The 12,643-nt window shown below is 41.6% G+C and overlaps 2 protein-coding genes across 2 annotated transcripts in view; both read right to left on the bottom strand.

Annotated features, from left to right (window-relative positions):
* Positions 1–1,469, bottom strand: part of CCDC138 (coiled-coil domain containing 138) — a gene marked incomplete at both ends in the record, with an annotated part of 41,018 nt that extends 39,549 nt beyond the window's left edge. The window contains one exon of the mRNA XM_082493441.1: positions 1,395–1,469. Within this exon, the coding sequence (XP_082349567.1) occupies positions 1,395–1,469 (75 nt within the window). The remainder of the gene's footprint in view (positions 1–1,394) is intronic.
* Positions 1,470–2,487: 1,018 nt separating this feature from the next.
* The window catches only part of RGPD4 (RANBP2 like and GRIP domain containing 4), a 37,542-nt gene continuing 27,386 nt past the window's right edge, over positions 2,488–12,643 (bottom strand). Inside the window, exons 22-30 of the mRNA XM_082481327.1 lie at positions 12,438–12,605; positions 10,927–11,019; positions 9,816–10,012; positions 9,070–9,298; positions 6,960–7,058; positions 6,645–6,787; positions 5,279–5,552; positions 4,780–5,114; positions 2,488–3,058 (exon numbers count right to left, since the gene is read on the bottom strand). Coding sequence (XP_082337453.1) covers positions 2,753–3,058; positions 4,780–5,114; positions 5,279–5,552; positions 6,645–6,787; positions 6,960–7,058; positions 9,070–9,298; positions 9,816–10,012; positions 10,927–11,019; positions 12,438–12,605 — 1,844 coding nt within the window. The 3' untranslated portion in view covers positions 2,488–2,752. The remainder of the gene's footprint in view (positions 3,059–4,779; positions 5,115–5,278; positions 5,553–6,644; positions 6,788–6,959; positions 7,059–9,069; positions 9,299–9,815; positions 10,013–10,926; positions 11,020–12,437; positions 12,606–12,643) is intronic.

The following is a 12,643-nucleotide window of genomic DNA, read 5'->3' as shown; positions in this document are numbered from 1 at the left end:
GCTATCCTCTAAATGAAGCGATTGACCGCTGTATTTTCTTACACTTAAATACTGCTTCTCAATGAAATAACAAAAAGCACAAACAAATCTAGCATTTCCTTCCCTGCAAGTATTACACTTCAAAGTCTCAGTGATAGCTTTTTAAAGACAACTTCTGAAAATTATTCAAAGCAGAACATTCCCCAAGGAAAACAATAGCATCTAGAGCACCACAAAATGCTATCTGAGTTGCAAGTCCTTCTGGAGGAACTGCAGCAGATACAGTCAGATTTTAGGTGCTAAAGAACTGAAATCTTCACCTCATATTTGGGACAGTTCTTGACTCTAAAATGGCAAGTCACACTTCCTCAGAAAAAAAGGACTGGTTTCTGTATTCATTTGATGATTCCCAGGACCAACTTGATCTCCCAATCGAATTACATGTCTAGCCCAAATCGAGCTTTAGATCTCTCCCAATCTTTGGCTGCTAAGAAGAATTTTTACAATTTACAATATTACTTCCCTTGCAGCATGAGTTTGAACACTTAAGGTCTGTTATGCCCTGGGCACACAGGCACACCGCAAGAAAGGAACTGCTAAAATCTGTCTCAGTGAAAGACAGACAGACTTCAAACAAAACAAAAGTAATCACAATCCAGTTCCATCGTTCATATCAGTGCAAGGAACCTGGCACTCCCTGGTGCAAAATAGCGTTGCTTTACCTTGGCAAGGTAATGACACCCATAATAATTTACTGTCTGCTCATTGTGGCACTCTTACGAACTGTGGGTTTGATTCTCCTCTGGTTGACTAGATACAGAACAATTTCCCCCTCCCTGAAAACAGAGCTAATCACTAAGCTTTACAAAAGCCCACAAATACTCCTAACACCTTCTAAACAAGGCTAGCGATTGCTAAAGAAGATATGAAAGAAATGAGTCACCCTACTACATATATTTTATAGATGCCTACTATACTACTTCTAAGAGGATTCACACATCATCTTGCCCAACTGGCAGGCACCAAAAGGCTTCAGGGAAAAACTAAGTGCCAAGCTGCTCAGGCTGCATTTTGGGAATGTATAAAATGTGGAATTGTAATTTCCAGGGAAGTTCCCGGTTCAGACAAGGATGACTGTTCAGCACTTCCCCCGCAACACAGTCAGAGCAGAAGGACAGGGGCAAGACTAGAAAGAACACGCTCTACACGTAAGCTCCTAAACCCTGATTAAAACCCATTTTTGGCTCTCAGACTGTACACGTGTGTAATACCACAGTGTTTACAACGAACGCCAAGGGAGGGGGACAGAAACCCCCCTCCCAGCACCTCAGGGACCGGGTGACGAGGCACAGCTTTCCCCTTCCTCCTCCCACCTCCCTCCCCTGACGCGCAGCCCCGCGGCCCTCCTGTCTCACCCCCGCCGGGCCCCGCCGGTAGCGCGGCCGCAGACGCTCTGCGGAGCGGCCGAGGCGCAGGCCGGGGCCCGCCATGGCGCGGCGCACCGACCCGCCGCTCGCGCTCGAAGAAACCGCCACCACCCGCCGGCGGGCGAGCGCGCGCAGGCGCGGGAGGCGGCGCGCACGGCCCCGTCGCCCGTTGGGGCGGGGTGAGGCGCAGGCGCGTCCGTTCGGTCGGGCCGGAGGCGGGAAGCGGCGGCTGCTGCCGAGTAGCGGCGACGGGGGCAGCCCTCACCGCTCCCGGCTTCGCAGCGACTGTGTCCCTCCCGCCGTTGGGACAGAGCTTCCCGCGGGTCCGGCCTGCCGCTCCGGCCGCCTGAGGAGAGGTTTGAGGGTTGTATAGGCTAACGCTGTGGTAAGAGTACTCCTATTGTCCTTTAAAAAAAAAAAAAAAAATCAAAAATACTTTGAAAGCTGAATCTAAGTTACAGAGATCATAACGCCAAATGGCTTAGCTTGAAAAAAATCTTTCGTAATGCCAGTTCTGAGCTGTAGAGCGTAATTTTTTTTAAAAAAGCCCACATTTATTCAAGCATATTCAAGACAAAGTTTTAAAAGCTAAAGAAGACGCTGTCGTAGATAAGCTGCAGTGAGGTCAGAGGAGTGTGCCATAGGAAATGAAACCAATAACCATTGGGAAGAGAGCAGTAGCAGTGGGTTATACTACAGCAGTGCAGGAGACATCCCAATGTCAAGTAGATGGTTTTCACTAAACTAAGTCATTTAGAAATATCCTACGTACAAAATAAAAATAAAATATTAGTGCACTTCTCCAGCAAAAAAATCAAAAACATGAAGAACTATTCTCCAGCTTTCAAATACTGAAGTGCTTTTCAGAGACTTCAGAGAGCACAAACCAACATCTACCTGGTAGCTGCCTCAGCTTGCTTTCTGCACATCAAAATAGTAAATTTTCAAGTAAACCTTCAGTTTACTGACCAGCAATTAGTACCTACAATATGCATATTCATAATGGAGATTTATGAGAGCAGGAAGCCAATTATGCAAGTTTCTTATTTAAACAAACCAGAGTGAAGACAAGACATTTATTTTAACAAGACTAAGATTTAATTTTTAAAATTTGACATTTAATACAAATATGTCAGAATAACACAAATACACCTGAAATATGCCAGTGTCTGAACTTATTTAACATGCAAAAATCAATTAGAACACATAAAAAAACCCCAACTGTAAGCTGTAATTTTACATTTATACATCAGAAGTGTCCATTTTAAGAAGTCAAAATAATTAGTCAATAACATCTAAATACTGATTTATACTGCTAGAACATCTGTATTCTCAAAGCGATAATTCTATATTTGCCCACAGTCTGTAATGACAATTCTTCCATTTACTAGCCCTTTAGGAGAACCAAAGGATTCCATCTTTTTCACAACATCCATTCCATCTTTCACAAACCCAAATACCACATGCTTGAAGTCCAAGTGTTCTGCTTTTTTAAGTGTTATGAAGAACTGAGAATTATTTGTGTCCCTGCCCTTATTTGCCATTGACAACAATCCAGGACCAGTGTGTTTCACTTCAAAATTCTCATCTTCAAATGCCGCTCCATAAATTGACCGTCCACCTGTTCCATCGTGGTTAGTTATATCACCTCCCTTAAAAAAAAAAAAAAAAAGGCACAGCATTAACATACAAGTCCCAAAACATAAACCAAAAGGGAATATAATTGTGCTGTTATCAGCGAAGATTTTGCTTTGGAAGAACTTGTTAATTTTCACAAGTAGTATATTTAATTAGACACAAGGCATCCAGCTTCAGCAGCTTTGTTCACGGTAATGGAAGCAGTAGTGGAAAGCTTATCCCTTGTTTATTCTGAACACAGCATTTTATCTGCCTGCTCCACATGGTGATCCCTCTGCTCAGCGTGTCTTTCCCACTGCCTGCTTCCTGCATCACTTGGCCCCGATAGCCAAGACCTGCATTATCACACCAAAGGTCTGTCGTTGCTTAGTCCCTGCAGGCACAGAACTGATCACCTGGAAAAGGCTAAAGTACCAATGATCAGCATTTTTTTTTCTGCAAAAACGTGGCAGCAGCTTTTGCCACATTACTGCTCATTTAGGAGAGCAGCTACTGTTAGCAAGCAGTGTCTTTTGTCTTTCTGCAAGGCAGAAAGCTTCTGGCTCCCAATTATTTGGCATAAAGGTAACAGTATAGGTTATCATATCTTTGAAGAAAAGCCTTAATTCTCACTAAAAAGCTTCTCACTGTACGTGGAGAAAGTTCAGGCAAAGCAGAGCAAACTTAGAATATACTAATTTCATGTGATAAAAGCTCACTTTTTGTCAGGGTACACATGGTGCAGTTAAGTTGTTTTAAGAAAGTCTGCTCCTTATGGGATGTGGAATACCCCAAAACAAGCTTAAACCCTAAATGAGCAACACTGCTTTCCTCATCAGAAAGGCACAAAGTTTTAACAAAAGAGCCATAAAGGACATACTTCAGACACAGGTGATACCTAATCCAGAGACTGGATAATTTTTTATTCTGGTAACAAGCCACTCCTATATTACTGTCTACTTCTGAGTTTGTAGAATGTTGTGTCTCGTCTTCAGGGAGGCTGTGACATGCAGGAACGTTACTGTAGTGTATAAGGAAGTTGGTTCCTTCTGCCTGTTACAAGTCACTAAAACTCACTGAATTATTGAACTTGCTAGTGCTACCTAATGCGCACAGAGGTTTAAAGCCAACACTCTCTACATAGGGGTTCAGATGCACTGCAGGCTGATACTCTTGGTGAAAAATTTGAGTATTTTAAGGAACAGGCCACTGCATGATAAGAGATCTAGAAGACTTCATTTAGATGGAAACTGGAACATCTAAAATATATATCAGTTTTAAAGTGCATGTTATCTGAAATATAAAATGTACTTTAAAATGTAAGAGAAGCCTAGAAAGTAATTGTTCTTAGCAGGTGAGCCTATGGAAGTTCCTCTCTGTAGAGAGACAGCTGAATGCTAGTTTTGGGAACCCCTATTCTCCTTGGTGTTTTCGTTCAGCAGCAGGCCCCTTGTCCATTGTAAGAGGAGACCTCCATCTCCTTTTTTTCTTCCACACTAACATGGCAGCACTAGGTAACACTAAAGCATCAGGCAGCTGGCAAACACAGGTAGAAAGCATTTGGCTTTGGGCAGTGTGTGCTGCTTGCACCATTTCTCATATCCTTATAGGGAGAGGGTAGATGAGAGTAGCTTGCACACCGGATTCATGCTGCCAGCAAGAACGTGCTAACCTAAGTAAGTGATTTTTTTGAAGTGTTATTGTTAGTCAAGATGCATCTCATTCTCTCAATGAAGAGTCTTCCTGTTATGCTTACCTGACACACAAAGTCAGTGACTATTCTATGAAAGCTGGAGTTCTTGAATCCAAATCCTTTCTCTCCCGTGCACAGGGCCCTGAAGTTTTCAGCAGTTCGAGGGACAATATTTGAAAACAGCTCCATGGTTATGTGTCCTAAAGGTTCATCGTCAGCAGAAACTTCAAAATACACAACGGGGTTGGTGTCCTTTGACAGTCCTGCTGCCAGAGATAAGTGTCCCTTCTGTAGTTCTGACAAGCTTAGCTGGCATTCTTCAAACCTCCTCTTGAAAGAATTAGCCATTTCTTGGCTTTTAAATCTGACTGCAAGTTGTTCTACTTTTACTTCACCATCTGAAAATAAATGTGAGAAGAGGTTTCTTTAGTTCTATTCAATATATTCAGAAACAAATAGCTTTCGTCTTATATAATCTCCATGGGAAAACAAAGCCACAGAAACCACAGACCACCTAGAAAAAACAAAAACCACCTGAAAAAAACAAAACAAAACAACTCACCAGCATAATCTGTGGCTGTCCAAATTAAAGCATTGTTTGATGTATCAGAGGGCACTAAGTTCATTTCTTTGGTGATGACATGGTTTGCACAGACTTTAAGAACTTGGTCCCTTCTCATGAGGACTCTATAGTATTTCTTCTGTGTATGGAAGAGGATCTTTATCTCTCCAACACCACGCTCCTTCCACTGAGTAGCATCTCTGTCCCATCTGTAAAGTTTTGCCCGCTCTTTGAAGAGAATTTCTTCATCTTCTTCTCCAGATTTTACCTCCACCTAAAAAACAGCACAGTGGAGTACCTGTGATTTCCAAGAGCTGCTGTCACCAATGATATTAATAGTATTACGTATACTTATGATGTTTCTGACATATTACAATGGAAAATTAATCAATATATTCCATTCTCCAACATCATATTCATCACACACCAAACGATAAGAACATCTGTCTATTGAGAAATGTGACTCAAGAAGAGAAGCAGCAAGTAAGGGAAGAAAGAAAACCACAGAAGTCATAACACGACACACAGATGAGCAAAGGCCTACAAATTTTGAAGAAGGTGGTTGAAAGCAGGTTATGAACTATATCAGATTTGCTGTTCAAATTAAAGGACACTGCATACTGTTTATTTGTGCTTTATTTGTCTTGCTTAATACTAATCCATAATTAAATTTATTAATATTTTTTATTGGAAAGCCAAACTATGTAACATTGGAAGAGTTTGAAATGCTTATTAGACACACTAAGGCTAAATACCAAATCAAGACGTGAACAACTGTGTGAAGCCTCACTCAGTAAGTTATAAGGCTACCTTTAAAGTTGAAGGTTTTCCTACGTCTTGAAAAACAATTTATTTTTAAACTAACAAGGGTAGCTCCCTTAGCCTTCAGGTGAGGTTAATTGTACTATATCTTTATTACTTACTGATTCTAGAAATCTCTTGCCTAGCTTACAGTAAATTTGGCATGGCTTTCACAGAACTGAACCTACAAGTCATAGATACAAAGCCACAGCTGAGTTGTATTAGCACTAACAGTTATTCAGTTCCCCCCATTTGGTTTTCAACTGTGCTATAATGAATCAATTTTAGCTTTTACAAGTTATGTATACAAATTTGCATACTGATTAACACTCAGTCAAGGTATAGTGAAGTAAACTTTGAAGATTTTAACTGGTGCACCAGACACTTCCCCAGTGCTAAGCTGTACTAAGATTTAAAACAGCAGGTATTTCTACACTGGCAGCGCAAGAAATACAGAACAAAGCACACAACACCGAAAGCAAAGTTAGTTAAGCAAAGCATTTTCTTGCTGTGTTAGCAGATATGCTTATCTTAATGTTGGTTTATATCCCAGAAGTCCCCTTACCTCTGGTAAGGACACAATTGGCTCAAAGTGGATATCATCACTATGTACCACCTCATCATCACTACCACCTTCATCTTCATCTGCTTTACGGGCTGTCTCTCCAAACACAGCTGCTCCTGTATTCGCCCACTTGAAGTTTTTATCTACAATTAAGAGTGTTGCATTTTAAACTTTGTGGAGTTTTTTCTTCCAGACAAAAACTTGCAAAAAAACCCTATTGTTAACTGATTGATCAGTAGAAACTTGGTGCACAAAAGGCATATTATATGAAGCAGAAATCCACCTGAGCATTTGTCTCAGACTAGTTTAACTCACCTTTTGATCCAAAAGCAAAGTCTCCAGAGTTTTTGGAAGCCAGATCTGCAAATGACAAGCCTGCAGTATTGCCGAAACCAAATCCGATGATTCTGTTTTCTATTGAATAAGAGGGAAAAGTCAAAGGTTTTTCTGTGCCTTTCTTAAAGAAAATGTGTTTGACGTTATGTAGTCACAAAAAAAAGAAGTCTCTACAGTATTTTTCCTTTCCAATAAATTTTAAAAGTTTGCACACCACTTGTAATGACAGTCATTTATTATGGTTTAAAAAGGGACTCAGGACTCTGTGAGATACTTTCAGCATACTACTTTGTGAAGATCCACAGAGCTCCAGTAAGCTAAGCCACTAGCCATCATATTTGAGAAGTCGTGGCGGTCTGGAGAGGTTCCTGCTGACTGGAAAAGGGGGAACGTAACCCCTATTTTCAAAAAGGGAAACAAGGAAGACCCAGGGAACTACAGGCCAGTCAGTCTCACCTCTGTGCCTGGCAAGATCATGGAGCAGATCCTCCTGCAAACTCTGCTGAGGCACATAGAAAACAAGGAGGTGATTGGTGACAGCCAGCATGGCTTCACCAAGGGTAAGTCATGCCTGACAAATTTGATGGCCTTCTATGAAGGGGTAACAGCAGCAGTGGACAAGGGAAAACCAACTGATGTCATCTACTTGGATTTGTGCAAAGCGTTTGACACTGTCCCACACGATATCCTGGTCTCTAAATTGAAGAGACATGGATTCAACAAATGGACCACTCGGTGGATAAAGAACTGGCTGGACGGTCACACTCAGAGTTGCAGTCAACGGCTCAATGTCCAAGTAGAGAGCAGCGATGAGTGGCGTTCCTCAGGGGTCAGTTCTGGGACCTGTACTGTTCAACATCTTTGTCAGCAACACGGACAGTGGGGTCGAGTGCACACTCAGCAAGTTTGCTGATGATACCAAGCTGTTTGGTGAGGTACACACGCTGGAGGGGAGGGATGCCATCCAGAGGGACCTGGACAGGCTGCAGAGGTGGGCCCAAGCCAACCTCATGCAGTTCAACAAGGCCAAGTGCAAGGTCCTACATCTTGGTCGGGGCAATCCCAAGCACAAATACAGGCTCGGTGGGGAACGTCTGGAGAGCAGCCCTGAGGAGAAGGACCTGGGGGTGCTGATTGACAAGAAGCTCAACATGAGCCAGCAGTGTGTGATCACAGCCCAGAAGGCCAACCATATCACGGGCTTCATCAAAAGAAGTGTGGCCAGCAGGTAAAGGGAGGTGATTCTGCCCCTCTACTCTACTCTTGTGAGACCCCACCTGGAGTACTGCATCCAGCTCTGGAGTCCCCAACATAAGAAGGACCTGGACCTGCTGGAGCATGTCCAGAGGAGAGCCACGAGGATGATTCGAGGGCTGGAGCACCTCTGCTATGAGGAGAGGCTGAGAGAGTTGGGGCTGTTCAGCCTGGAGAAGAGAAGGCTCCGGGGAGATCTTATTGTGGCCTTCCAGTACCTAAAGGGGGCCTACAGGAGAGCTGGGGAAGGACTTTTTACTAGGGCATGTAGTGATAGGACGAGGGGGAATGGCTTTAAACTGGAAGAGGGCAGGTTTAGATTAAACATTAGGAAGAAGTTTTTCACTTTGAGGGTGGTAAGGCACTGGAACAGGTTGCCCAGAGAGGCTGTTGAGGCCCCATCCCTGGAGGTGTTCTAGGCCAGGCTGGACGTGGCCTTGGGCAACCTGGTCTAGTGGGAGATGTCCCTGCCTATGGCAGGGGGGTTGGAACTCAATGATCTTCAAGGTCCTTTCCAACCTAAACCATTCTATGATTCCATGATTCTAAGTATTTATGCAGTATTCAACAGTAAACTGATGAGACAAAGTATATCGTATATAAATTATACAACAGACTTTAGCATTGCTTTGCAGTAGTGCCATTTGAACATACCAGAATTTGATGTATATAATTATTTTAATCCCCACTCCTGGTTTTACTTGATTGGTACTCACACTTCCAAATCAGTACTGGTACTACTTCCCTGAAAGTTAGCATCTGCATTAGATAAAGTAATCCACAGAAAAGCATACTTAAGTGCCTAGAAAAAAACAGAACATACCCCTGACCTTACCTTGTGTGGACTCCGAACAGTCCAAATCACTTTTTTTAGTTGACAAGTCTACAGGTTTGTCATCAGCTCCTGATAAAGTTTGTGATACATGCACAGTTTCCGTGGTGGAATCTGGTTCTTCACTGTTGGTAGCTGACTGGACAAATACTGTCACCTCATCAGTTGATGGAGTAGGTACTTCTTTCTTACTGGTACAGACTAAGTCAGTTGAGCTTGTAACCTCATTCTCCTGAGATTAATAGAGTAAAGTAATAAGCAAATAAGCTAAAAGAGCCTAGTATTCAAACCACCTCCTCAGGACACTTAATTGTCATTTTAGAAAAAAAAAAAGAACACCAAGAAAAATTGTTGTTGTAAGCTTTCTGAAGTTTTTCATTACACTTAACACACACTGGACATCAACCTGACAAGAGACTGAAGTATCTTTGTAGTAGAATGCTTTCAAAAAATACTATTACTTTCTGAAATCAATTAGTCCATATATATACACACTTTAGGAGTGATTTTACTAGCCAAAGCAGTTTACGAGAACAGCTGTACCTCCTTTCTCTTTCCAATGAACTTAGGATCTAAGGTTCCGTTTCTGGAAAGACTTGAAGAACAGCCACAAAACAGTCAAATAGTTTTTCACCACTGGACATTTCTGTTCTCACATGGTGAAAACTACATAATATTAAGTCTCACATGTACATGAAGTAACCGTACAAGTTTAACGACAAAAAGTTTAGTAAAGATTTAGCTCTTACTTTCATTTCTTCAACTTTAACTTCTGTCTGAACGTCTTCTGGACTGTCATCCTCAGTATCACTGCTGACACCACAGACAGAAGTAGAAGGAACCTGCAGAGTTTCTGCTTTAGCCTTCTCCTCAGGAGTTGGTTTCTTTTCCCAAGCAGTAACACATTCTCTTTCATTGCTGAATTCACTTTTTGCTGTGGTACCTACTGCAAAAAATAAAAATTAGTGGAAGATAGCCGGGAAGGCAGCTAAGTACTGAAGTATTTTTTGGCACCTACATTGTAAAATAACCTCATGATAGCCAGAGCAACTTGGAGTAAGACTTCAAGAGTTTTTCCAAATAACATTACTGTTTAAACGGTGGAAGTGAAGACTAACTTAACTCCACTCGGGGTGACTAGAATTGGAAATTCATCATACTTGTTTTTCTATTGGTATCAGGGTATTTCCATGCAATGATGAAGAGTTCGATCTTGCAGCCGCCACTACTACTAGCTTCCTTGAACATTTGCTTCTATTTCAGATGGCTCAATATATACCACCTCTTTCTAGCACACACCCTCAAAAAACCCCCAAACTTCACTTCTAGAGCTATCTACCCAGATTTTCAGTTATGCAACACCAAAGTCTGAGGCACAGCTGAAGCAGACAAACAGAAGCAGCAAATTCAATCTTTGACACTTGTACTTTTAGTATAAAGACAAAATATATTATTTTTTTTTACTTGAACAAGATTAACTCATGAGATTAATTTGAGTATCTGCAGAAGTAGCAAGCATTCACAGACGTAGATAACTTTTGTTCGTACAGTATCATCCCAAGCTGAATTCTTCATATTCGGAAGGAGGAATTCAAGGCAGGAAGACACTTTGGTGTTCTTATTTAGAGGCCACCTGAACCGTACATTTCTCATTCACGTACCACTTTACTGCTAACTAACAGTTCAACATACTGAGCTTAAAGCTGTATTTTGAGATACAGCTTTTCTGCTCCTTGCATCACTGTTTCTAAAATCTACCTCAAGAAACAGAAAATTAATCTCAGTACCCAAGTGTCCTCCAGATTTAGAGCTTGGAATTTCTTATATACTGAAACATAAGTATTGTGTTTGAAGACATACCTTTTAGTGGATCTTGCAATTTCTTTTTCTTTTCTGAATCGCTGGGATACAGTCTTCCATTAAGTTTCTTAACAGCTGTTTCATAGTCTTCATCTTAAATATAGGAAACAAGTGTAAGTTCTCAGGCATCCTCTAAGTACAGAGAAGTCTGCCAAGCCCTTCTGACTACAAGCCTAGCAAGCATGCATAATTTTGCTTATTTTTTAAGAGTTCTGTAGATCATCAAGTAAGCTTTCACTTCCTATTTTTCACAGATGAGCTTCAGTGTGCTATTGACACTTTTCTCAGCCTAGATCATAACGGATACCTGGTACAAGTTTTGTTTGCTGAAAATACATTTCTTATTGAGTGATTTTATTAATAATATCACTATCAGAATTGGGAAGGAAGACTGAAGATCATTTATATAGAAACTAGCAAGCTCAGCTATTTGTGGGAGGGGGCTTGACTTCTATTTTCTGATGAATACAATGTTTCAGAACTTCCATTTAAAATATTTGCTGTTGAATAAATTAAGAGTAATTTAGTTGCATGCAATGAGATTTCATACAAAACATTCCCAGGTTTAGTACTAGGAATTTGCTTTAGATGAAAAATAAGCCATTAGTTTAGCATTTAGGGAACCTGAGCATCTTCCTTTTTGATAAAGGCTGCCTTGTATTTGTCTCCAAAATTAAGTTACAGAAGTAAGCAAGCCTCTTGCTCAAATGAGACTAGACTCAAACATCCATTTATTTAGTCTTACCTAACCAACTACATTGGTAATATGAGTGTCGACACCAATACAAGTATCCTTTAGTCATTCCTGGGTCTCTGTTATACTATTCTGTCTTGAAGACCTGAGTGCACATCTTTTGCCATAAGGAAGATGACAGGATTATTTCCCATCAGCCCAAACAAAAATATTTGAGTGTGTAATGGTTTTGATAGTATTCACAGACTATCTCAAGTTGGAAGGGACCCACAGGGACCATCAAGTCCTCCCTCCCGTAGGACTACCTAAAACTAAACCATATGACTAAATGTCATCCAGGCACCCTCTGAACTCTGACAGGCTTGGTGCCGTGACCACTGCCCTGGGGAGCATGTAAAAGGAGCACCCACCCTCTGGGTGAACAGCTTTTTCCTAATGTCCAATCTAAACTTCCCCTGACAGCTTCATTCCATTTCCTTGTGTGCTGTTGCTGGTCACCAGAGAGAGGAGATCCGCACCTGCCCCTCTGCTGCGCCCCTTGATGAAGCTGTAGCCTGAGATGAGGTCACCCCTCAGCCTTCTCTGCTCCAAGCTCAACTAACCAAGTGACCTCAGCAACTCCTCATAAGTCTGGCTCTTGAAGCCTTTCACTATCTTGGTCGCCCTCCTCAGGACACACTCCAATAACTTGACTTCATTCTTGTATTGAGGCACTCAAGACTGCACACAGTGCTTGAGATGGGGCCGCACCAGTGCAGTGTACTACACCCTCTCCCCACAAAAAGGCAACACAAGGATCAACTTTGGCACTCCTTACCATCATCCTCATCACTCACATATCCAGGCTTATTCTTATAACAGAAGAACGTTGAAGGTAGCTTGAGAAAACCAGCAAGAGCTCTCTGTTCAGGGGTAGGTGTTAACTCATAAACTATTATAACCTCATCAGATGGAAGATTATCTTCTAACACTGTTGTCTTCTCAGCTTTTTACAAAAAAAAAAAAAAAAAACAAACAAATGAT

Source organism: Vanellus vanellus, assembly GCF_965231255.1.
Source record: "Vanellus vanellus genome assembly, chromosome: 1".
In the NCBI taxonomy this organism is placed as follows: Eukaryota; Metazoa; Chordata; class Aves; order Charadriiformes; family Charadriidae; genus Vanellus; species Vanellus vanellus.
This window is presented reverse-complemented; position numbering and strand designations above follow the sequence as displayed.